The 26,869-nt window shown below is 38.2% G+C and overlaps 1 protein-coding gene across 2 annotated transcripts in view; it reads right to left on the bottom strand.

Annotated features, from left to right (window-relative positions):
* The window catches only part of LOC148949614 (xyloside xylosyltransferase 1-like), a 41,437-nt gene that overhangs the window by 10,739 nt on the left and 3,829 nt on the right, over window positions 1-26,869 (bottom strand). The window contains exons 1-2 of one of the 2 annotated variants that reach the window (XM_089093044.1): window positions 11,406-11,474; window positions 10,788-11,017 (exon numbers count right to left, since the gene is read on the bottom strand). In XM_089093044.1, the coding sequence (XP_088949170.1) occupies window positions 10,788-10,976 (189 nt within the window). In that variant the 5' untranslated portion in view covers window positions 10,977-11,017; window positions 11,406-11,474. Of the gene's footprint in view, window positions 1-10,787; window positions 11,018-11,405; window positions 11,475-26,869 lie in introns of those variants that run through there. The other variant, XM_089093043.1, reaches the window with a different exon arrangement.

Genomic DNA, 26,869 nt, shown 5'->3' with positions numbered 1-26,869 from the left:
TAAAATAACAAAATATCCTTTATATACGATAACATACATTTTTTTTGCATTATAAAATGAATCTGTGTAAGAATTTTGCATAGCATAAAATGTTTTTATATGGTATTTGAGCTAGGCCCACTGAGATATATTGTAATCCAATAATGAATGATCTCCCCTAACATATATGCAGGTATTACAACCCTTCAGATGAAACCAGTGGGTAACGATCCATTAGATATACGTTCTCAGTTTTATTCTAATTTTCAAATACTAACACATAGCACGAGCCCGATCGATGTCACGACTGAAGGTTGTATTTGACATTTTTTAACGTCTAAGTTACTACTACTAATGCTACTAACTCAGTGCAGGGCCAAGCCACCTGAGACCAACACAGCTACACATGCTCCTCCTCCATCCCAATCTGTTCAAACCTCTCTCTTTGCCGCCTCCCACGAGGTAACCATTTCCCTTAAGTTTTTTCTTACGACATCCTCACATTCCTTCCTGGGATGACCTGCTTTTCGTTTCGCCCTAGACGGTTGGCTAACAACGACAATCTTTGGAAATCTGTCATTCTTCATCCGTAAAGCCTGTTCTAGCCATCTCATCCTTTCTCGCATTATAGCCCTATAAGGAGTGATCAAACCACACCTTTGCACAGCTCACTGTTTGAATAAGGTAAGCCAGTCGGGTACCTCAAATAATCCCTAGGAAATTTCTCTGGAAAACGTCTAAGAAATCCTCCTCAGTTTTTCAGAATGCCCACACTTCATAGCCATACTTTACCACTGTTATCACTGCAGCTACCAATATTCTAATCTTGATTCGCAGACTTATCTTCCTATTCTTCCAAACTTTTTCAACTGTGAAAACTTTGCTATTCTCCTGTTAACATCTTTACTACACTTCACTAATGATTAAATAAAAAAAAAGTAAGGAGCAACATTAAAATTTAAACAGGAATTATTCCGTATACGAGGGGGCTGCCCCCTTCTCAATACCCCTCTCTTTACGCTAAAGTTTTTAAAGTACTTATAAAAACGGTTCTGATTCTAATAATCCTGTCCTTGTGTTTCAGGAATTGTTCATATAGAATTGGGATAAAAGATCGAACTTTAGCGTAAAGAACAGGTGTTGAGGAGAGGCAGCCCCCTTATATATGGAATAATTTCTGTCGGTTTTAAATTTTATTGTTGGTCCTTAAATTCAGTATAAAAAAAAATTTCTTATTTATATTTTATCGTTTTTCAAATAATCCCATTCAGCCCCTCCGTGGACAATCCCTCCCAATGAAAAATTCAACCGTAGAAAGTTCTTTCCATGTAAAGTTCTTCTCCGAGAAAATTATCCCCGGACAATCCCTCCTCGTTGTGAATCCGCCCCAGAAACTTTCTTGCTTACGATTCCAGCTGAAAAATACTCCACACTTTCATTTAAAGGAAGACTTGTTTTTTATTTAATTTCTGATTTTATTATGTCATGAGGGAATCCCCTTCGCGTGAAAAATATTTCTCTGAAATTCTCCACTCTCCAATGGAAAGATGCTCCCACAAAAATTTCACACTCGTGGGAAATACCCCTCAATGAAAATCCCCCAGAGAATTCCAACTCCACTGAAAATTTCCCCGGGAAATTCCCCCAAAGCATATCCATATCTATAATGGAAAGATATATAAAACTAATTTTGTATATGAATTCTGGCAAATTCTCCCGTGTTAAATTCCCCCTGGAAAGTTCACCGCGGGAAACTTTCATCTCTATGGGATGTACTCCCCATGGAGAATCCATCCCAGGAGAATCCCCCTCGCCTGAAAAATGCCAGTATACTTCCCAATAAAAAAAGGGGGAGGAGTTCATCCCCGAGTTCATAGTAATTGAATGTTCGAATACTGAACTACACTGAACAAAATACTGAACAAAATCTCACAATTTTGGCCAGAAGACATTGGTGAAAAAGCGTAGGAGGGGGATCAATTGTACTGCAATTTTTAAAAAAAGCACTAGAACTTTTAATTTACGTTCAATTGGGCCCTTCCCCCATATTCTAGGACTATTGGTTCGATACGATAACCCCTTGTGTTGAAAAAAATAAACACGCATCCGTGATCTTTCTTCTGGGAAAAAAAAGTTCAAAATTCCACGTTTTTAAAGATGGGAGCTTGAAAACTCTACAGTAGGATTCACTGATATGCTGAATTTGATGGTGCAATTTTCAATACAATTTCCTGAATTTTTCGGGATGTTTCCCCCCATTTTCAAAAATCAGGTAAATTTTCTCAGGCTCGTAACTTTTGATAGGTAAACTCAATGAATTTTATATGTTTGAAATCAGCATGAAAAGCCACTTCTTTTGATTTATCTATTGTTATCAAAACTCTGTTTTTTAGAGTCTCGGTTACTATTTGGCCGAGTCACCCCTTGGTTACAGTTCGTTACCACGAACTGTTTGATATTACCTAGGTAAGTACCAAGCTGTTCCCGTAGGGAGGATCGACAAGAAATTGTATGCTCAGTAACTATTTGATCCCCCTGATCTGCATTAAACGTAGACCACCGGTTCGTCATTTGAGAATTAAATATAAGAAAAACCACTATTTTCAAATGAAAGTAAAGAACGACAAACAGGATTGAAACTATTCAATATATGAGGTTTTTTCCCTCCTCAATCCCTCGCTCATTACACTAATGTCTTAAAGTACTTTATTGAACCAATTTTAAATGAAATTTATTATATAGAATTACCATAAGAGCGCAATTTTTTTTATATATTTATTATCAAAATTCCATGTTTTATATCCTCGGTTACTGTAAACACGTGGCCATCCTTTTTCCACATGTAAAGGGGGTGGAGGGCTGCCCTCACCTCAATTCCATTTTTTTACGCTAAAATTTTATTGTGCTTTACTAAAGGTTAGTGAGTATAGTGATTTATTGAAGCTCTGAAACTGCAAACTATATAAATACCTTTTATTAGCTCCCAGTATTGTTGCTCGAAAATATTGCGGCCTTGTTCGTTGCAAAATTGCTGTTTTACGGGCCAAAGTACTAGAATGTGAGACTTTCCTTTATCGTGGCCTTTTTTGGTACTTATCAAGACTGCTAGGTCTTTAAACGTCTTTTGAAACGAACCTTCTTCCAAAAAATTACCATTACTGGTTCCATAAGATCACCTCTGGGGGAAAACACGCAACCGTGAGTGTCATTCACCGGAAAAATGAAAAATTCCTAATTTTGTAGATAGTGGGTTTAGGTTTCTTATATGTTTGCTTCTTATTGAATAATTGTCCTTAAATCGCACCTTTTTTTGTGTGAATTTAACCTCTTTTTTTAAAATTATATGGATTCTATAAAAATATTAATGAGCGATTCCTTTTGACAAGGGTCACTCTTTGCTTACGGTTTCTTACAAAGAGCTGTTTGGTCAAACTTTGATGGAAGCTACCCCTCCCTCTTTCAACCCTAATTTTTTACAATCAAGTCCAGCTTTTGCATAATATTGTATCAAGAATGGCAGTAATCCCTGAAAAAGGATGCCCTTTCAAATATTTTTTCTGGTGGGGGGATAGCAAAAAGGAATTCTAGGCTTGTAGTCTCAACACTTTGATAGTGAGTCTCAAAACCATTCGTTTGCAGAGATATCCCCCATTTAAGCCGACAGAGGAACAAGGAGGCAATGCTTCTTAACTACGGAAAACAAGAAAAAAAAATATGTACAAAGTTTGAATTTGGGAAATATTCCCATTTCAATAATGGTAAAAAAAAGCTCCTGATAGCACTTATCCTCTGGGTAATACCGTGGCAACCCCTATGATATCCTTATCTCTCCCCATTTTGGGTAGTTAAGATTATACATTTTCATATACTTAAAATATTTTTGCAATTAAAGGGAGCCATCACCCAGCACCGCGCATGCTAAACGCTTAGTCTAAAAATATTCCTGGCAAAGGAATGGAGATTAGAAATCAGATTGTAAACCAACTTCCCGCCCATATCCATCTGAAGGCTCATCTAAAGCAAGACATTTAGTAAGAAATTTTGAGTTCTTGAGGATTCAGAGTCTCTTCCTTCGCCTATGGAAAGACCTACTGTCCCCCTGATAATGCATCAAACAACATATCTAAGTATTTAATCTTATGAAACCTAAAAGAAATGGACTATTTTGGCGTTTAAAATAATAGCATAAATTAACTGTTGAAAGTGTATGGAATACGCGCACCTTCAGAAGCAAATAAATACACAGTGTTTCAATAATTCTAAATTGATTGGCTATCTGAGGATTTTTATTAGATAGTATTTCGGCCCATTTTATGCCAAAATCGTTTGCATCGGGAAAATGGCAGAAAGCACTACTTGGCTTTGGTGCAACCTCTTTTGCTACATAAAAAAGGCAAAAGAACTACCAATTTGAGTTCAAATAATGCCTCTTTGGATATTTTAGGATAATTTGCTGGATAACATCACCCTTGAGGGACATAATAACAAATAAAAGCGTATCCATGATTTTATTTCTTGGAAGAAAAAAAATGTCAATATGCCCATTTTCAAATTTCAATTTGAATGAGAAGTGATCCCGATTTTCAAAAAAATCACTTAACTTTTGGGTTTCCTTCCTTTGTCCAAAATTAGGTAGTATTTCTCAGTATTAGAGCTTTTTGGTGGGTAACTTTGAATTAAACGAATTCTAATTATTTGGAATTATAAAAAAGTGGATTTTTTGATTAGGCTCTCAAGACTTTAATCACTCTGACCATGTTGATGAAAGACCAAGTTGGTTGAAGTGATGGAAGACTTAAGAGCCTAATTACAGTAAAGCCAACACAGATAGTCTCTGAGAGGATTGCTGGCACAACATTTTCCGAGCTACATAAAAATGATAATTCCACTTGTTGATGATAGTTGACCCAAGGGCAGAACTAAGACAAATAGTCATACAATAATGGTAATTCAGATAATCAAACTGTTCTGTGATACATTTTAAGGCAATTAGAGATCAAAAGATTATTGTTATCAGACATTGTTATTAGAACGCGTTTTTAAAACTTGGGTTTCTATTAACACGACTCGCTACATATATACGTATGTTTGTTACTACAAATCGCTTGATCGTCTAGCAAGCGGTTTTGGAAAGTAATATCAAAAATACGAAAATGTCAATTACGACTATTGAACAAGTAAAACCGCAATGCTAACAGTAGGTTAAGGGTACAGATTAAATTTTGACGAAGTTTGAGGAAATGCCAAATAGTATTAGTTGTTTATTTTTAAGAAGCCTGGATTTCCAGCTTCTAGCAGAATATTCTTTGTATGGCTCTTTTTCTATGTTCTTTGAGACGTTTTCAACTGGACTTGTTAGGAATTTCAGAAACTCATGTTCCAAGAGTAGGAGACATGAAATTAGGTGTTTTAGAATTTATTAATTCTTGCAAAAAGGATGAGGTACATAGACAGGAAGTAGGGCTAAGGGTGAATAAGGAAGATTCTAAGTCTTTCTTAGGTTGGGAAGGCATTAACAATAGAATGCTAATCGCTCATTTTATGATTAAAAAGTTCAGGGTATCAGTCATAGTAGTATATGCTCCTGTAGAACCGAACCGACTGATGGAAATAATAGTAACTCAGATGAATTTTACGTAGGCCTACAGCTACAAGAACAAATTGAAAGGACCTTGGGTACAGTTATGGTGTTTTTATAGCCTAAAGAGATTTCAATGCCCAGGTTGGTAGAAACAGGTATAGATGGCATTCAACTTTACAGCAGTGATGCCAGGTGCCTGACTTTAGATAGCGCACCAAGGGAAGCGAAAATGCGCCATCGGCGCATTTTCACCATATATTTTTTGGGTGAAGTTCAAAATTCCGGACAAATTAGATCTTGCAGGGTTGACTGCAAAAAAAAAAAAAAAAAAAAAAAAAAAAAAAAAAAAAAAAATCAGAGACAATGTTACCAGAGAGTAAAAATTTTGCTTTTCAGAATACTAGAAGTCAAAATTGGTAGTATTTAGTCTTCATTGACAGATTTTGGCACCATATTCCGAAATCTGAAACAGTGAAGCATTTTTGACTGATTACATGCGCTTTAATGGTCGAAATTTTCTGTTCTCAGTCTCTGGCTTGACAAGAAAGATATTTTTCTCAGTTCTCTGGTATGTCAGATAATTAATTAAAAAAGGGAATTAAAGAAGATCTAAAAAAAAAAAATAATTGCCAACATCTAAGATGGTATTTTACATTACTTTCTGGCTAATATGCTGAATTATTCCCTATCAACAATAGAAATTGTGATTAAGGAACTAAAAAAAGGAAGAGGTACTCAGTATACTGGTCTTGCAATATAGATAAGTTATAGAAAAACGTGGAAGTTAAAGGCGCATTTGATAAAGATAACTAATACGTAGATAGAATTTTCTAATGTAGAACTGAAAAGAAGCATGATCCTTGAAGGTCACATCTCTCCAAAATGTCATTTAGGTAAGTGATATCAAAGTTTATTTCTTTATACAATGATTTTATGACATTTCAATTCTAAGCTGCAAAAAGATATAAATTCTCAAACTTAGTTATAAGAACAAAATGGTTCCTAGCTTTCAAAATATAAATTAGAACGACCAAGTCAAAGATAAGAAATTAGACCGGCCGTTATCAATGCAACTATCTATTAAATTGCAGGCTAAAGACAATGTTCTGGGCTTTTGTCATGAAACAGAAGTCAAAGACATTCATATGAGACATAATTGTGCTTGGCAAGGTCCTTCAACAGTTCCAATTGTAATTTTATTTGTGTTTTCATTTTAATGAACTTCGAATTAGTTTCGTACATTTGTTAATCATATATTGTAGTTATCATCGACTAGTATTCAAGATCATTTTCAAAGTTAAACAAAGTTAAACAGCAAACCCTCCTTCTATATTGCCCAAAATTTCCTCAAGAGCTTCATCTTCATTTTCATTGTCATTGGATGGTTTTTTAATGTCATACATGTCAATGGTAAATCTATTCAACATAGCGGGTGTAGGATCAAAGTCCTTTTAGCACTTTCCCTGGCAATTTAGCCTAAATCGGAAGGTCACAGTAGAGTTTAGCATTTTAAGGTACATCCTGTTTCGAATTTTTTACTTGACAAGATTCATAACAGAAAACACGTTCTCGACGAAGGGGTTGCTGATGGGTAAACTTAAGACAGAAAGAGCAGCTTAAGCTATGTTGAACAAAGGTCAGCTTTCCCCACTCTTTTTTGTATTTTTTTTTATTGAAATTTGACCACTTTTCCGTTTGGTTTTTCACGCTAAGGATAATGCATGCTTTAATAATTTAAAATTTAGGTCGTCATGGAACCTGGAATGCGATATGAGAATCCCTACGGGGTTCTGGAAATTCCACCCGTCTTTATAGAAAGATTCCTGAATCTGTCAGTAGAAGTTGTCAGTAAACAGTAGACTTTAAAATTTTGAGTTTTGTCATTGTTATTTTGAAGGCAAAATGTGAACCACCTGGCAACTATGCTTTACAGGAACAGTTTAATATTAAGCTAGAGTCTAAAATTTGGCAACGTAGAAGATGGATAGAGAAACAAAAAAAAAATAGTTTCTGAAGTAGCAGATGATATCTAAGGGAGTGATGTTTGAAATACGGCTAGGAATAATAGATAAAATGCTTTACCTGTAGTAGAAAAGTGGAGGACTTTGTACAAGACATATTTGAGTAACAGATCATATGAAAATAAAAGGAATACAAGGAAAGGAGTGACAGCATTAAAATATGAATTAAGAGGGTATGAAGTGGAGGCCACTGATAAAATTCCTGAAAATCTGGAAGACGCAGCCAGACGGTATAAAAGTAAATTATTACATTGGCATGTTGAAAAATTTAGAGAGAACAGTCAATCTGGACTTGCGTCATTTAGAGACAGGAACAGAGCCACATTTAGTAATTAAGGAAAAGTTAAAGAGAGATGGCAGAACATTTTGAGAGTGTGTTTGACCGTGATAAAGGTATAGAAAATGATACAGAAAGGAATGAAATATTCGATATTTTGTATGTGAGGGGAGATTTATTTTGCGAAGAAGGATGGAGAGACCACTAAAAGGATAAGAAAATAGGGCCCAAGGTGTTGATAGATAGCTGAAAGTGCTGATATGTAGATAAAGTTTTAAGAGAAGAACAGTGTGGTTTTATTAAGAAGAGAGAATGTGTCGACAAAACTGTCACTCTTAGATTTATAGTTAAGAAGTGCCAGAGCCATCAGACCCCTTTAGTCCGCGGTTTTTATAAACATTTAGCAAGGGTATGATTCATCCGATAGAAGAGTTTTTGACGAAGGTCCTATCCTGTATAGTGTACCAGATGATGATTACGTTTAACTGATCAGTGGCATGAACGACAATAACATTACTACGGTTTATGTAGTAAATAAAAAAAAAAAAAATTTTTTTTAATTGAAAGTAAAGAGCGACATTAAAACTTAAAACGAACCGAATTATTCCGTATACGGAAGGGACTGTCCCCTCCTCAACGCCTCGCTCTTTACGCTAAAGTTTGACTCTTTCTTACAACTCTATTTGTTAAAACAATAAAAAACTTTAGCGTAAAGAGGAGAGGACAGTCCTTTCCATATACGGAAGAATTTCTGTTCGTTTTAAGTTATAATGTTGCTCCTTATTTTCAGTTAAAAAACTAATTTTTTTTATTTAATTTCTGAACGTTTTTGAATTAATGCAGCTTTGATTTTGGCTCACCGTATATAAATAATTAAAACAAAATTTGCATGTTACTTTTACTTGTTTTTGGCTAAATGGCTTTCTCGAAATTTTGATCTGACGTAACTTACGAAATAACTTACGTAATGAACTTCTATATTTGTATATTTTCATTACGTAAATGAGGGGTTCTCCCCCTATTTAATACCTCGCTCTTTACGCTAAAGTTCGAATTTTGTTCCGATTCTTTAAGAACGACCCCTGAATACCAAATTAGAAATAGATAATTAGAAATAGATAGTTTTTTTGAGAGTACAAAAAAACTTTAGCGTAAAGAGTGAGGTAATGACTAGGGGGAGAACCCCTCATACACGTAATAGTTTTTTTCCGTTTTAAGTTTTAATGTTGCTCCTTACTTTCAGTTGAAAAACTTTTTTTTTTTTTCTGATCGTTTTTTTAAATAATTCTGGGAAATCCGGTAGCCCCCGTCATAGAAATGTCCCTTCTCACCTGACATTATCCTCCATGGAAAGATCCTCCCACGTATTCTTCTCCTACGACCCCCCTCCCAACCAGAAGAAATCCCTTCTGAAAACGTCTGCATACTCACAATAACAAATACTATATGTAAACTATGGGCAAAGTTCACAACTTGGAGCCCTTCCCCCGGGGACTGTGGGGGATTAAGTCATCCTCAAGACATATTTATTAGGTTTTCGACTATACTCAACAAAATGAATATTCCAAAATTTTTATCGGGTGACTTTGGGAAAAAAAAAAGAGCGGGGAAGGAGGCCTAGTTGCCCTACAATTTTTTAGGTCACTTAAAAAGGGTACTAGAACTTATAATTTCCGTTTTCGAATGAGCCCTCTCGTGGTATTTTATGACCACTGGATCGATATGATCACCCCTGGAAAAAAAAAACAAAAAAAAAACAAACAGATAAACACGCACGTGTGATCTTTCTTCTAGCAAAAATGCAAAATTCCACATTTTTGAGGGCAGGAGCTTGAAACCTCTATGGTAGGGTTCTCTAATACGCTGAATATGATGGTTTGATTTTCATTAAGATTCTATCACTTTTAGGGGGAGTTTTCCCTTTTTTTTCGAAAATAAGGTAATTTTTCTGGCGCGTAACTTTTGATGGGTAAGAAACATAAATATTTGAAATAAGCATGAAAATTCGATTCTTTTGATGTATCTACATGTATCAAAATTCCATTTTTTTTTAGAGTTTTGGTTACTATTGAGCCGGGTCACTCCTTATTTACAGTACGTTACCACGAACTGTTTGATAAGGCTAGCAGTTGATTTCGTATCGAATCAGGACTTAAGCAGGGTTGTATCTTATCCCAATTTATATCGATCATTTTAATTGGCTTTGTCCTAAGGAGTACGACAAAGGCAATGGGAGAGAATGGAATGAAATGGGAAAGAAAAACTCGCCAAGACTTAGATTATGCTGATGATTTTACTGCCCTAGACAAAAATCTTAGCAAAAGGAATGATTTTTGGGACATTTCAAGAGGTCAAAATCTTTTGAGAGAGGGGTAGAGCCAATACTGACTTTTACATCGGGGTAGAATCTGGGCTGTTGTTAAAACTCTTTTTCACCATTTTTCTACTCAATTTTTTGTATAATGTCATTTCCTCTGATAGAGCAAGTTTCAAGCTTTATGGACATTAGTTTATTTTATAAACATTACAGAAATGAAAAGTTTAAGCCACATTTAAGAAATAAGAAAAAGAAATCCATACGAATTTCAATGGTTGTAAGGAATAAGTGAACCAGAGGCAAAGGCATTTGGAATCTTTTCATATTTCGTCTTAGCAGTTTTTAGGTTTAAAATCCATCCATTGGTGTTTAATATTCCCGTAACTAAATCACGTGATTTTAAATGATTTTCTTAGTAGAAATCTAAGAAGAACCCCATCCTTGGTTCCGTACCGCTGTTCAAATAAAATCATGACTTACCGTCATTAATTTCTTTTTTTTGGATTTTTTGTCCCATACCGCTGTTCAAATAAAATAATGACTCACCGTCATTAATTTTTTTTTTGGCTTTTTTTTGTCCCGTACCACTGCTCAAATAAAATAATGACTCACCGTCATTAATTTCTTTTTTTTCGCTAAGGTGAGAAGTCTTCTTGAAGTTATTTCAAGGAGGGATATATCTCCATCATAGAAGATATGGAACCTCAATAACACATCTTCAGTTCTCTTCACAATACTTGTTACTAAATTCGTAAAAAGTTTATTTCTCATCTGTTGCAGCTCAGTTACATTAGCTATCATAGCTATGTCAATAACCGTATTTCGAACTGATTCATCAATGCCTGGAATAGAAACAAGTTTGAATCAGGGACTATAATTTGATGCGAAAGTGAACATGGGTTCAGTCTTTCAACACGGGTATTTTAGGAAATCATAAGATAGTTTCTAAAACCACTTTGGCCTGCCATAATATAAAAAGAAAACAATCAAAAACAGCGGTTTTTAAAGGCCAAATGAAAATACAGAAGAAACACACAAAGCGAATATCTCGAGAGAACAATCGCCTCTCTTCTTCAGTGCGAACAAAATAATATAAACAAGGAAAATGCCGAAGAAAAAAACAAGAAACAAGCGCAAATTTCAACAAAACTAATGAAAAAAACAGCCCAAAAAATTAAAAGATAAATAAAATTAATAAAAGACAAAATTATAAGAATTAAAATCAAATACCTAACAACCATGAAATAAGTTATTCGCCAATATCCACGATTTGCAAAAATCCAAAAATCTTAACTGCCATCGCCGGACACTAACGAACAACTAAAGAAATAAAAGAGAAAAATTCATCCACTGAAACAAACGAACCAGCAATTAAATAAATCGGAAAACTAGGTCACCTGATTTCTGATCTTAACAATTGCATTTCGTGCAGATGCCCTTTGATACCTAAGGGGTTGTTCACGTGTTAGAATATGTGATTGGGAAAGTGGTCCAAAGTTTATATCAGAGACTACTAAAGTATCGGCTTCTCTTTTGAGAAAACCGACATATGACTCATTTATTCTTATATCACCTGAATCCCTATCCAAAGGTAGACCTAAATGTTGGTATTTATAAATTTCAGCAGGCTCTCTGTAGTGCTGGACAATACCTTTGTTATGCAAAATTAGGCTAATTTGGTTAAATAAAATAATATGGTCTGGGTACTCAAATATGTGTTCTGTAAGAGCAGAGTCGAAATTGTCTGTTTTTTCCGCTTTTTAAGGGTGTCATTAATTGAGGTAGATTGCCACAATAGCAGGGAATTCTGTAAACACCGGAGTTTTCACCTATTGGGATAGAGTCTTTACTACTACTACTACTAACAACTCATCGCAGCACCAAGCCCCCTGAGGCCAACACAGCTACGCACGATCCTCCTCCACCCCAATCTATTCAAAGCCTCCCTTTTTACACCTGCCCACGAAGTTCCCAATTCCTTTAAATCTTTTATTATGACGTCCTCCCACCCCAGACGGGGACGACCTGCTTTCCGTTTAGCCCTAGATGGTTGGCCGAAAAGAACAATCTTCAGCAATCTGTCATCCTTCATCCGCACAAAATGCCCTAACCACCTCAACCTTTCTTTCATTATATACCTAGAAAGCGGTATTGAACCATATTTTTCGTGTAGCCTATTGTTTGACATACGGTCAGTCAGCCGGGTACCCAGAACAATCCTTAAGCAATTTCTCTGGAAAACATCTAGCAAATCTTCATCCGCTTTTCGGAGCGTCCATGCTTCAGGGCCATATTTGACCGCTGTCATCACTGTAGCTTCTAATATTCTAATCTTAGTTTGCAGACTTATCTTCCTACTATTCCAGACTTTTTTTTAACTGTGAAAAAACACCCTGAGCCTTGGCTATTCTATTTTTAACATCTTCACTGCTCCCACCATCTTTACTAATAATACTACCAAGGTAAGTGAAGCTGCCCACCTGATCAATCTTTTCATTAACCAACGTCACCTTTTCATCTTCACTTATTCCTAGCCTTAGTGACTTAGTCTTCCTAACATTAATTTTCAAACCAATACTAGCACCCTTAACTCGCAAAACCTCTAAAACGTCATTCATTTTGCTCACACTTTCATCTAGGATGCTTAAATCATCAGCATAATCCAAGTCCAGGAGACTTTTTCCTCCCCATTTGATTCCGTGGTCTCCCATTGCCTTTCCTGTGCTCCTTAAAACAAAGTCCATCAAAATAATCAATATAAAGGGGGATAGAACACAACCCTGCTTAACTCCTGATTTAATACAAAACCAGATTCTTTACCTTGATAAATTTGGGAACTGATAGTTTTTCCGGGTCTATAGTAAGTGTAAATGTTATTTTTTCTTAGATTTTTGGAAATGTGGTCTGAAACACCTTTAACGTACGGGACACCAAGAAAAACTGAATTTTCCCTTTAATTTGCGTTTACTCTGTCACTATCTGATAATTTTTTAATACGTTTTGCAATTACAGAATTTATTAAACTCATTGGATAACCATTTCCAGATAAAATACCTCTAAGGTGGTCGAGGTCTGGATCCAGAAAAAGTGGTGAATAAACTTGCTATGCTCTATCAACTAGAGAAGTGACCACTCCTCTTTTCACAGCAGGAGAATGATTAGAGGAATAATTTAATTAACGGTCACTGAGTGTGAATTTCTATAGACCCCAAACTCGAAACATGTTTCATTTCAGTGCACCAGGACATCAAAGAAAGGAAGAGGCCTCTCTGCCTCTGAATCCTGAGTAAATATAAGTTTTGGATTCAAGGAGTTGAGCAAGTGAAGGAAAGAACCCAGAGATTCACCATGCTCCCACAAATAAGAAATATCATCTGTAAAACGAACCCAAAATTCAGGTTTACAAAAACTTCGCAAAATAGCCCTTTCTTAAAGGTCTTACATGAAGATATCAGCCTCTATTGGTGAAAGGGTGGTGACCATTGGAAGCCCATATTTCTGTCTATAAGAATGCCTCTATAATGGAAGTAAAAAGAAGTTCTGTTGCAAAGGGCTGTAAGTAAAAGAAGTGTATGATTCAAAAGAGTAGATTTTTCTGATATAGATGGGTTAGAACTGAGTTTATGCTCCAAAATGAGTTCGGCCTTTTGGGGATCACAATTGGTATACATTGAATCCGCATCAAAACTGCCTATTTTTGTATTTGTTTTAACCGAAGCTTGCTTCACCCTGGACAGAAATCAGCGGAATGTTTAATATAGGATTTTTGTGCCTGAATTAGTGGGCGAAAGACAACTGATTAGAATTTTCCTAATTTTACTTCAGGAGAATTAAATGAGGAAACAATGGGCCGAAGTAGATTACCGGACTTATGAAAACGATGAGACGTGCACTCACGTGGGTAAAACTTTGTGTACAATTGATCTGTGATTTCACCTTTTCCTTTTAGATAAGAAAGCTCTTTTCGGACTTCCTGGACTAATTTTCCCGTGGGATCAGTAGCTAATTGTTCATATGTGTTAGAACTATTTAAAATTTCTCTGATTTTTTTTCGTAATCATTTGATTCCAATACAACAACAGTATTGCCTTTATTGGCTTTCGTAATAAGTCTGCAATGATCTTTATGTAAGTGAGCGTAAGTGTTCATTTTTACTAATTTTTTTAGTTTGGATTATGAAAAGAAGGCGAATCCAGCAGGGTTTCAACAAATGCGTTCTAACCTCAGCAACCTCTCAAACATCCACACGTGAGTCATGCCCCTCTGTGTTCGCAATAATTCCACTATAAGGTATTTTCGAGGGAGCTATTGAAAGTTTTAATCCTTTTGAGATTGAGACCAAAGACGTTGTTCACGTGTTAGAATATGTGATTAGGAAGGTGGTTAAAAGTTTATATCAGGGACTACTAAAGTAGTCCCTGACTCTTTTGAGAAAACCGAAATACGACTGATTTATTCTTAAACCACCTGAATCCCTGTTCAAAGCTAGACCTTAATGTTGGTATTTATAAATTTCAACAGCTTCTCTGTAGTGCTGGACAACACCTTTGTCATGAGAAATTAGGGTAGCTTGCTTAACTAAAATAGTATGGTCTGGGTAGTGAAATATGTGTTCTGCAAGGGCAGAGTAATTTTTTCTCTGCTTTTAAGGGTGTTATTAATTGAGGTAGAGTGCAGAGTTAATCTATCCGTAAGTCGCTGATCAGTTCTTCTGATGCACCAAAGACCACAAGAGTAGGGAATTCTGTAGACACCGGAGTTTTCACCTATCGGGATAGGGACTTTACCTTGATAAATTTGGGACTTAATAGTTTTTCTGGGTTTATAGTAAGTGTAAATGTTATTTTTCTTGGATTTTTGGAAATGTGGTCTGAAACCCCTTTAACGTACGGGACACCAAGAAAAACTGAATTTTCCCTTTAATTTGCGTTTACTCTGTCACTATCTGATAATTTTTTAATACGTTTTGCAATTACAGAATTTATTAAACTCATTGGATAACCATTCCCAAATAAAATATCTCTAAGGTGGTGGAGCTCTGGATCTAGGAAACGCGGTGAACAAACTTCCAATGCTCTATCAACTAGAGAAATGACCACTCCTCTTTTCACAGGAGGAGAATGAATGAGGAATAATTTAAATAACGGTCACTATGTGTGGGTTTTCTATAGATTCGAAACTCGAAACATGTTTCATTTCGGTGCACCATGACATGTAAGAAAGGAAGAGGCCACCATACCTCTAGTTCCTGAGTAAATTTAAGTTTTGGATCCAAGGAGTTAAGCAAGTGAAGGAAAGACCCCAGAGATTCTTCACCATGCTCCCACAAATAAACAATGTCATCTTTAAAACAAACCCAAAATTCATGTTTACAGAAACTTTGCAAAATAGCCTTTTCTTCAAGGTCTTCCATGAAAATACCAGCCTCTATTGGTGAAAGAGGGGGTGCCCATTGGAAGCTGCCCATATTTCTGTCTATAAAAAATGCCTCTATAATGGAAGTAAAAAGAAGTTCTGTTGCAAAGGGCTGTAAGTGGAAGAAGTGCTTGATTCGAAAGGGTAGATTTTTCTGATATAGATGGGTTAGAACTGGGTTAATGCTCCAAAATCAGTTCGGCCTTTTGAGGATCACAATTGGTATACATTGAATCCGCATCAAAACTGGCCAAACCGCAGAGGGTGCCATCAGGGAGTGGAGACATGCATGGGCAAATATATTTCCACGAAACGTCCAAATGCAAGTCAATATAAAGAGTCCAACCCATACGACGGCATCCCTGGCAAGTAATGTGTTGAAAGTTTTATTGGTAGATTCTCCGAAAAATTGGCAAACCCATACTACGGCATCCCCGGCAAGCGATGCATTGAAGGCTTCATCAGTGCCTTCTCCGAAAAATTGGCAAGCTGAGGTACTACCTCGGAAACATAGACAACCCCTCAGTGTAGAGTGCTGGAACGTCTTCTTGATGAAATGCCTAATGACCCAGTCGTTTTTCGCTGGGAAATCGGTGCGTTACAAAATATACATAATGTTCGTTTCAGAAATTCGAATCAACGGCATTGTGGAGGGCTCAGACATTAGAACTCCTGAGGACGACGCTTCTTTCTCCTTTTTCAACTCCGGGTCCCTTGATGGATCTGCGCATGGGGGAGTGATCATCATTTTAAGCAACTTATTAGCGAAATTACTTTTAAAGCGAGATTCTGTATAACATACAGTAGCAAGAGTATGGTCCAATGGCCACCAGTTTAACATATCATTTATTGTAGTTGATATTCTAACAAGAGATGCACTAGAAAACTAAATAGATCTTTTTTTACCAAGTCTTAACTTGTACGCTTGAGAAAGTCCCAAAGCGAGACCACATCTTCATTAGAGGCGACTTTAACGCCAGAGTTGGGGGAAAAGTATCCAATGCTGAGTCTGCCATTGGGCACTTCGTTCTTGGAGCTAGATGTAGCAGGAGATCAGGATTTCTTCACTTTGCCATGACGAATGATTTAGTCATTACCAATACCTTATTCAAACACAAGCCCAGCCACAGAGCCACATGGTATTCAAGAGATGGTAGATCAAAGCGCCAGAGTGATTACATCCTCATGTCCCGCCGTTGGAATCAATTGGTACAAATAGTAGATCGGACATTGGAGCAGATACCGGCTCGAAACACGGGTCAGATCATCTTCTAGTCAGGTTAGATCTTAAGGTACGACTTGCAGCACGCCCCAAGAGGAAACCTCCACGAAGAATTGATACCAATCGCTTTGATGATCCTAATATGCGACAGGCATTCTGCTTAGAGTTGTCTAACCACTTTGAAGCTCTCCAAGTGCAAGCGAACGACGAGCAAACTCAAAGTTTGGATGATGAGTAGTTACCCATACGCAATACAATCCACGAGGCTGCGAAAGCTACTATAGGATATCGCAAAAGACTATCCAAAAAGTGGATGTCAAAGCGCACTATTTGGTTGGCTGAGCACAAGTAACAGATATCGGACAGAAAATCGGAGTTGTTCAAACGCTTGAGAAGAGAATGCCACCAGTCGGCTAAGAATGATAAGAACCAGTACTGGGAGAAAATCGTTGAAGAAATGGAAGCCGCTGCCTCTAGATCGGACACCAGGAAGATGTATCAGCTCCTAAAAGCAATCAGGAGTAGATCACATAAGCCTACTAGTAAATCCGTCGAAGATGAAAACGGCAAGTTACTCTCGAATAATACCAAAAGAATAAATCGCTCGAAGAAGCACTTTGATAAATTACTTAACCAGCACCAACTATCCACACCGATGGATGATAATCAGCGCTGCCATAATCCAAGTCGTAGCCCTAATGACCTGCAGGAACCAAACTCTCCCAGCAGTTTTTTACAATGATGTGAATGTGGCTCCCCCCACGTTAAAAGAAGTCCAACAAGCAATTTATTACCATAAAAGCAATAAAGCCCCTGGTCCTGATGACGCTCCGGCTAAACTTTACAAGTATGGAGGGACAGCACTTGTCAGCAGGATTCATAAACTAACTTGTCGTATATGGGAAGAAAAGATGGTTCCTCAGAATTGGGGAGACTCTATCATCCTTCTAGTATTCAAAATAGGGCTAAAGACAAAATGCAGCGATTATCCCGGGATTTCTCTCATATGCATTGCTGCAAAAATATTTACCATAGTCCTACATAATCGTTTTTGTATCTAGCGTAACGCAAAGGCAAGGCCCAATGAAGCGGTATTCTGCCCAGGCAAGCGTACAATTGACCAACTATTTGTCTTAAGACTAATCCTTGAATACTGGGAAAAACACCAGAAACCAACAGCGTATCTATTCATAGATTTTAATACAGCTTTTCAATCTGTTCTAAAAGATGGAATCTAGAAGGCCATGACGGAAGATTGAGTACCAGGCAAGATATTCAGACTTATCCAAGCATACTACCAGCATACGCAGGCCCAAATTCAGATTAGTGGGGAGCTCTCCTCGATGTTCCAAATTGATTTTGGGATCCGAGAGGGATATATATTGTCTCCCGTCTTATTTAATTTCTTGATCGACTGGATTATGACCAGAGCAATGACGACTTTTTCAGGCGTTGAAGTAAGTCCCAGTTTGGTGATCACCGATCTGGACTACGCCGACGATATTTGCTTGTTAGCTGAATCTCGTCCAGAAGCCCAATCTATGCTATCGAAGGTGGATGACGAATCCTCTTTGGTCGGCCTGAAAATGAACTCCCTGAAGAGAAAAGTCATGGTGTCCGGTATATCATCTCAAGACCCCCAAATGTTACTAAAACAGTCACCCATAAATAAAATGCATAAATTTAAATACCTAGGCTCTCCGGTAGACCCAATAGGAGGATGCACATCAGAAATACAGTCAAGAATTGCTTCAGCAACTGGAGTCTTCACCCAGCTAAATCTCTCGCTATGGAACCAGAAAAATGTTCGTCTGAAGACAAGAATAAGGATTTGCCAGGCCTGTTTGGTCTGTCTTACTATATGGCTGTGAGACATGGACTATGAAGGCATCCGAAATTCAAGCCCTCGACGTATTTGACCATTCATGCTTAAGGAGAATCATTGGCACTAAACTCCGTGATCGTGTCAGCAATGTCGAACTCCGCAAAATCTGCTATCAGCGTTCTGATTTGGCCACTATAATAAACCAAAAAGACTTCGATGGTATGGCCATACACTTCGCCGCCCACACCGCACCTTTGTCAATATAGCCCTTAGATGTACACCTCTTTCGACATGGGGGACAAAAGAAAACGGGGTTCGCCTATATCAAGGCTGACCTAGACCCCATCAGTGGCTTCAAGAAGTATGGACGAAGATAGGAAAAGTCCCGGCTCGATCTCATTGAGCCACTCGCAAATGACAGAGACTCTTGCCTTACTACAATGACGAAGCTACTGGACGCCAGGGAGAGCGGAGATGCTTGAGTCCTGCTTTAAGTACAAGTACATCAAAACTGTCAATTCTTGTATTTGGTTTAACCGAACCTTGCTTTACCTTGGAAACGAAATCAGCGGAAACCTTATTGAAACCTTGTTGGATTCGCCTTCTGTTCATAATCCAAATTTAAATTTTTTTCAGTGAGAATGAGCACTTAGTCTTAGGCTCAGAACATAAAGATCATTCAAGGATTGTTACTAAAGCCAATAAAGGCAATACTGTTGTTGTATTGAATTCAAACTGGTTACGAAAAAAGGTCAGGGAAATAGTAAATTATTCTAACACATAATAACAATTACCTACTGATCCCACGGAAAAATTTGTCCAGGAAGTCCGAAAAGAGCGTTCTTATCATAGGCAGCGCAATCGCGCTGCCTAAGTAAATAACGATGTTGGCACACTTATTATTTATTTATTTTTTGTTCTTTAGACCAGGGCACTTTGTATCGAAGGAGTTGTCGTAGAATTTTTGAAAAGGGCTCATTCGATTGGAAATTGGATTGGCTTGTGCCCTTTTCTATAGTCGAAAGTGATTGGAAGGCAACGAAGACCCCTTCCACGCCCACCATTTCCAACACATCCAATCAAAACTTTTAGATAGCCATTTTGTTCAGCGTAATTGATTTCCAGATAGAATATATGTTTTTGAGGAGGAAACTCCCCCACAACCTTCAGGGCAAGGGTTGTAAGTTATGCCCTGGGGGCATATAAGATTTTTATAGAAAGTGTTGTCGTAGAAACTTCAAAAAGAGCCCATTCGATTGAAAATTCCAAATTCAAGGGGCTAGTGCTCTTTTTAATAGTCAAAAGTGATTGGAGGGCAACTAACCCTCCTCTCACGCGCACCTTTCCCCCAACACATCCAATCAAAATTTTGGGATAGCCATTTTGTTCAACGTAGTTGAAAGTTCTGAAAATTAGATCTTTCAGGATGACAACCCCCTCCCCCCTCCAGCCCTCAGGGAAAGGGGTATAGGTTATGCCCTGGGGGTATACAAGATTTTCATAGAAAGAGTTGTCGTAGAAACTTCAAAATGGGCGCGTTCGATTGGATATTGAAATCGCTGGTGCCCTTTTTAATAGTCGAAAGTGATTGGAAGGCAACTAACACCCCTGTCAGGCCCACCATTTCCCCGAACTCATCCAATCAAAATTTTGAGATAGCCACTTTGTTCAATGTAGTTGAAAGTTTAGGAAATTCTATCTGCGAGCAGAAAGATCCCCTCACCGTCTTCAGGGCAAGGGTTATAAGTAGTGCCCTAGGGGCATATAAGGTTTTTATTGAAAGCTTTGTCGTAGAAACGTCAAAAAGGACTCATTCGATTGGAAATTCAAAGGGTTTTTTAATAGTCGAAAGATATTGGAGGGCAACTAAACCCCCTCTCACGCCCACCTTTTCCCAAAACAAATCCTATCCAAACTTCGAGATAGCCATTTTTTCAACGTAGTTGAAAGTTTAAAAATTAGGTCTTTGAAGATTACCCCCCCCCCACAGCCCTCAGGGCAAGGGTTGTAAGGTATACCCTGGGGGTATATGCAAGGCCGTATCCAGGGAGGGGGTTACCCGGTTTTAACCCCCCCCCCCTCCCGAAATTTTTGACCGAGTCGAAAATAAGTCGAAAATTAGTAAAACCTAGGTAAAAATCAGTAGAATTAGTCGAAAACTGAGTCAAAAATTAGTAACCCCCCCCTCCGAAAAAAAAATCCTGGATCCGCCCTTGGGTATATGAAGTTTTTATAGAAGGAGTTGTCGTAGAAACTTCAAAAAGGGCTCATTCAATTGGAAATTGACAGGGCTAGAGCCCTTTTTAATAGTCGAATGTGATTGAAGAACAAATAACCCACCTCTCATGCCCACCATTTCCTCAAACACATCCCATAAAAATTTTGAGATATTCATTTTGTTCAACGTAGTTGAAAGTTCTGGAAATTAGGTGTTTGAAGATGACAACTCCTCTCCCCCCAGAACCCTCAGGGCAAGGGTTCTAAGTTATGCCCTGGCGGCATATAGGGTTTTGTAGAAAGTTTTGTCGTAGAAACTTCAAAAAGGGCTCGTTTGATTGAAAATTGAAAGGGCTATTGCTCTTTTTAACAGTCGAAAGTAGTCAGAAGGAAAGTCCCCCCATGCCCTTTATTTCCCCAAACATTTCCTATGAACATTTTGATATGACCATCTTGTTCCTGGTAGTTGAAAGGTCTGGAAATTATGTCTTTGAGGATGACAACCCCCCCCCATAGCCCTCAGGACAAGGGTCCTAAGTTATGCCTTTGGGGCATTTAACGTTTTTATAGAAATGTTTGTCGTAGAAGCTTAAAAAAGGGCTCACTTGATTGGAAATTGAGAAGACTAGTACCTTTTTTATTAGTTGAAAGTGATCAGAGGGCAAATGTCTCCCTCCACGCCTAGCATTTCCCCAAACACTTCCAATCAAAATTTTGATATAGCCATTTTGCTAAGCCTATCATAAAGGTCTAGAAATTATGTCTTTGAGGAAAACAAATCCTCCCAGCCCTCAGGGCAAGGGTTGTAAGATTTGCCCTGGGGACGTATAGGGTTTTTATAGAAAGTGTGGTCATATAAACTTCAAAAGGGGCTCATTGGATTGGTAATTAGACGCTCTAGTGCTCTTTTTAAGAGTCAAAGTGGTCAGAGGGAAGCTACCCTTTCCCCCTAAATACACGTCATACTGTCCCGAAATGCACCTAATAGAAATTTTGAGATAGCCATTCTATACAAAATAGTCTAAATATCATATGACAAGGCTTTTGGGGTTGAAACGAACCCCAGAGATTAGGGGCAAGGGTTGTAAGTTATGCCCAGAGGGTATTTAAGGTTTTTATGGAAGGGATGATTGTTTAACTTCAGAAGAGTCTCGGTCTTTCTTTCTGAAAAGACTATGTCAATAGAAAACGAATAGAACTCGGCAAAGCTCCTTTTACCTGGTTATGATTAACAACAAAAAGCCTCGGACCAAACAGCCATTTCGACGACGACCTGTAGCACGTCCACCGACCATTCAAACGGACCTGTTTACGGTAGCCCACTGCAATGTACGAGGTCTCAGATCTGAGTTTGACCAGTTCCTACATTTAGGGAACTTGGTCAAGCCATCTATCATGTGCATCACTGAGACCAATCTAAACCAAGAAATACAGAGCAGTGAGGTTGCCATACAGGGATACACGCTCCTCAGGCGGGATCGAGAGCGTACTGAAGGCACTAAATACGGAGGAGGAGGTGTCGCTGTTTATATACAGAGCCATATACCTTATTCATGCCTGAACATACCAGATTCAGCAGGCGAAGAATCTCTGTGGGTCAGGGTGACCCCCCCAAATAAATCCGTGATTGTCGGTACCGTGTATAACCCTCCAACTTACCAGATCACCAGCTACCTTGAAACCTCCCTTGAATATATTCGGGGCAAGTACGCTAAGTCTGCCATTATCCTTGTTGGAGACTTCAACGTCCATCATAGCGTGTGGCTTCGCAGCAAAAATACTGATAGGGAAGGGTCGGACTTGTACGATCTATCTCTCTCTTACGGGCTGGAACAACTTGTCGATTTCGACACGTATCACGGCCCAAACAGATCATCTCGTCTTGACCTATTCCTTACAGATCACCCTGACTGCTTTAAGGTAGACGCGCATGCTTTCACCAGTGACCACGTTGCCCTCGTTGCACGTGGAAACCTACGTATTCCGCCTCCAGTAAAGCATGAACGAACAATCTGGCTATACAAAAGAGGTGATTGGGACGGTTTGAGAAACACTATTTTTTCTCAGCAGTGGAGAGCCTTCCTCCTGAAAGGCCCGGAGAAAGCTGCAGATAAGTACCAGCAGGCCATAGTTGACTCTGTCGAAAAGCATATCCATTCAAAGCGGATCCAGGTGTCCAGTAAGGACAAACCTTGGTTCAACGCCCAGTGTAAGAAGACAATCCGAGCAAAGCAAAAGGCACACAAGCGATGGCTACTTTCGAAGAGAAAAGAGGACAGAATTGCATTCATAAATGCACGCAAAGATGCAGTGTGAGCGATTCGGCAGTCCCGGGTTCAGTATAAAGAGAAATTCGCCACCAAGTTTCAACTTGCTTCGGCAAAGAGTTGGTGGAAAATTGTCAAGGAGGCTTTACCGTCGTCCAAGGGGACCGCAATTCTTTCTCTCCAGAGTAACGGGACAGTGGTACAAGATCCACAGGCAAAGGCTGAAGTTCTTGCTAAGGCTTTTGCCGAATTCTCGAATCTAGACGATGACGGTAGAGAAGTGCCAAAATTCTCCGACCGAACCGACACTGTCCTGGAACGCGTGAATTTTTCTGCTCCCAAGATCCTTCGCATTCTGCAACATCTGGATGTGACCAATGCCAAGGGCCCTGACAACATACCAAATGTTGTCCTCAAGTCCTGCACTGTCGAACTAGCTGGACCCTTGTCATTGTTTTTCCAGCTGTGCTTTCGCTCCGGAACCTTCCCACGATCATGGAAGTCCGCCCCTGTTATACCTACTTTTAGGCCAGAAGGTGATCCAACGAGTTTGGACTACTACCGGCCTAATAGTCTTCTCTCCTGTGTTGGAAAAGTCGACGAGAACGTCCCCAATAAAACACTTCATCAGTACCTGGAATCAAATGACCTTCTAGGCGATCGCCAATATGTAGTCCGCAGGAAACGTTCAGCATTAGACTGCGTTGTGGTCAAGTATAGAACTACTGGATACAGCTAGTTGCAATGGAATGCGACATCAGGCTACTATCTTTCGACATTGCGAAAGCTTTTGACAGAGTATGGCACCGCGGCCTGCTAAGGAAACTCTATGTGTATGATGTTCGTGGATGTCTGTTAAAAGTGATTAAGCATTCTTTCAGATCGTTTACTGCAGGTTGTCCTCGACGGGTTTATTTCCACTCGAATATTCAGTGAAAGCAGGGGTACCCCAGGGCAGTATCTTGAGACCTACGTTCCTTATCTACATAAACGACATGGGAGACAACCTCACAAGCCCTCTGCATCACTTTGCCGACGATACCATGACACACTCAGCCATCCCTAAGCACGAAGACCCAACACAAACCTCCCTTTCCCTACAGATGGATCTTTTGAAAATTTAAAAGTGGTCTGATGCATGGATGATCAACTTCAATGCATCGAAAACAAAGGAGCTACAAATTACCTGACCAAAGGTGCCACGTGAATACCTCAGATTCATATTTAAAAATGATGCTATAAAGAGAGTCAACAAGCTTCGTCTACTGGGGATTCATTTCTCCACTGATCTCTCTTGGAACAACCACCTTGATCGGATGAGAACCTCCTGCGCAAGAAAGCTGGGAGTTACTCTTCGCTGCAAAAACCTTCTTCCATCAAGCTCGATCATACAAGTCTTGCATCAGACCCATAGCTGAATATGGATGCCCGCTAGTTGCTGGTGCTCCGAAAACGCTGTTGGCACCACTTCGGAAGATCCAGAATAGGGCAAATAGAGCGGGCTGCGCCTCTACACAAGAATTGCTCCAGCCTCTAAATGGAAGGTTTGATGTAGCGTCGATGGCTGTTTTATACAAGTACACGAATTCGCCTCCCTCAGACGAGCTCTCTCGAATTGTGCCCCCCTTTGTCCAGCCGACAAGGCAGACACGAAGGCACACAGCTCGGTCCAATTATCTAAAGGAGGATACGCCGAAAACCGAGTACTTGAGGAACAGCTTCATCTGGCGTTGCACTTCTATCTCGAACGATCTTCCTGGGGATATTATCCCTGCAAATCCCTCTGTTGACACCTTCAAAAGAAGGTTCAATAGACATTTAAAACCTCGAGGCCATTGAAAGAGGTAAATGAATAGAGGCATATCGGATACTTTTAAGTACCTGGCGCCGTGAATATTGGAATAAAAAAAAGAAAAAAAAAAAAAAAAAAAAAAAATTAATCAAAAATTTTTTCCACAAAATAATTTTTTCAAAAAAAGTAAAGAACTCCATTAAACCAAAAATGAACGAAAATATAATCAAATAATCTACCAAGCATACAACTACCACAAATCAGTATTAATCAATAAATGAAAGCCAAAACAAACAGAAATTAAAATAAGTCAAACTCAAAACGAGCAGAAATTAATCTGAGTAGGGTTCTAAACCCTATGCTTTCGGAGAGCCAGAATATAATTTGTTCTTTACTGAAAGCATTCTTTTAAATGTTTTCACTTTTATAACTTTAAGAAATCAAAAATTAATTAAGATTTTATGGAATAAATATCAGCATTATTTATATTAAACTGACAATGCACATTTCTTCAGTAAATTCATTTGAATATTTTTCAGTTGAATTTTTTCACTTATTTTATCTAACCAAGCTAGACTAATTTCGCCTGACAAAGGTATTGTCCAGCACTACAGAGAAGCTATTGCAATTTATAAATAACAACATTTAAGTCTAGCTTTGAACAAGGATTCAGGTGATTTAAGAATAAACGAGTCGTAATTCGGTTTTCTCAGAAGAGAAACCGATACTTTAGTAGTCCCTGATTTAAACCTTACCACCTACCCAATCACATCAGTATATACCAAGGTACTACTTTGCGCAGGCCCCCGTACCAAACAGGTTGTGTGTGTACTTTCAAGTAATTGGGTTACCAGGGTCATTTGCCTATTACAATGAGCTCTACATGGCTTGGCATACATGTTTTTTTTATTTTGACATCTTTTTTTTTTTTTTAATTTGTTTTTATAAATTTTGTTAATATTCAAATTTAAAAAATTTTTTTGTCGTTTTTATAAAAAAAAAAAAAAAAAAAAGAAATTTTAAGTATAAAATTTACTTAATTTAAAAAAAAAACAGAAATAATTACCCAACAATGCATTACAATTTTAATTATGAATTAATAAATTTTTTAAATTACAACAAATATTTTTAACTTTTTAAAACAATGGATTTGTCTATTTTCAATGTGAGTACACTTTTCATTCTTTTATTTCCCCCAAAAAAAAAATAAAGAAAAACGTTTTACTAGTAAATTCAAATTTCAGAGGGACAGCCCCCCTCCCCTCCAACAAGACAAAATCTTAATAATATGACGACTGTATTCGATAGAAACGTCAAAGCACGCTTTTTTTCTATTATGTAAATAAAATCTATCCATCATAGGTATGTTTACAAGTTTTAATTGTTTTGAAAAAACAGTTCATTATCATTCAGAAATAAAGCTTTTTCCTAACACGATGTATTTTTCTGCTTTGAATGAAAAGCTGGCGTGTTACAACGAGTCTGAGAGTTTGGGGGGGGGGGTTAAATTTCACAGGCTCGTGCGAGAACCGGGGTTTTTGGCTCAGGCCGCTGTACCGGCGGAGGACGGGGGCAAAAAAAGAGTGTGGGAGGGGGGTCGAGAGTCCCTCCATTTTTTTTTTTGGGTTACTTAAAAAGGAAATTAGAACTTTTAATTTACGTTAGAATGGAGCTCCAGATAGGATCTTTTAAATTCTATAGTAGGGTTATCTAATGATGTGATTTTAATTAAAGTTCTATTAGTTTTAGAGGGTGTTTTCCCCCTTTTTCGAAAACAAGGCAAATTTTTCTCAGGCACGTAATTTTTGACCGCTATAGCTAAACTTGATGAAACTGATATATTTGAAATCATAAGGATTCGCTCTTTACGCTAAAGTTTTTTATTGTTTGAAAAAAAAAAGTTGTGAGACAAGGTCAAACTTTAGCGTAAAGAGCGATGCGATGAGGAGGGGGACA

Source organism: Artemia sp. Qi Xiang Cuo, chromosome 8 (genome assembly GCF_049724085.1).
Source record: "Artemia sp. Qi Xiang Cuo chromosome 8, ASM4972408v1, whole genome shotgun sequence".
Classification (NCBI taxonomy): Eukaryota; Metazoa; Arthropoda; class Branchiopoda; order Anostraca; family Artemiidae; genus Artemia; species Artemia sp. Qi Xiang Cuo.
This window is presented reverse-complemented; position numbering and strand designations above follow the sequence as displayed.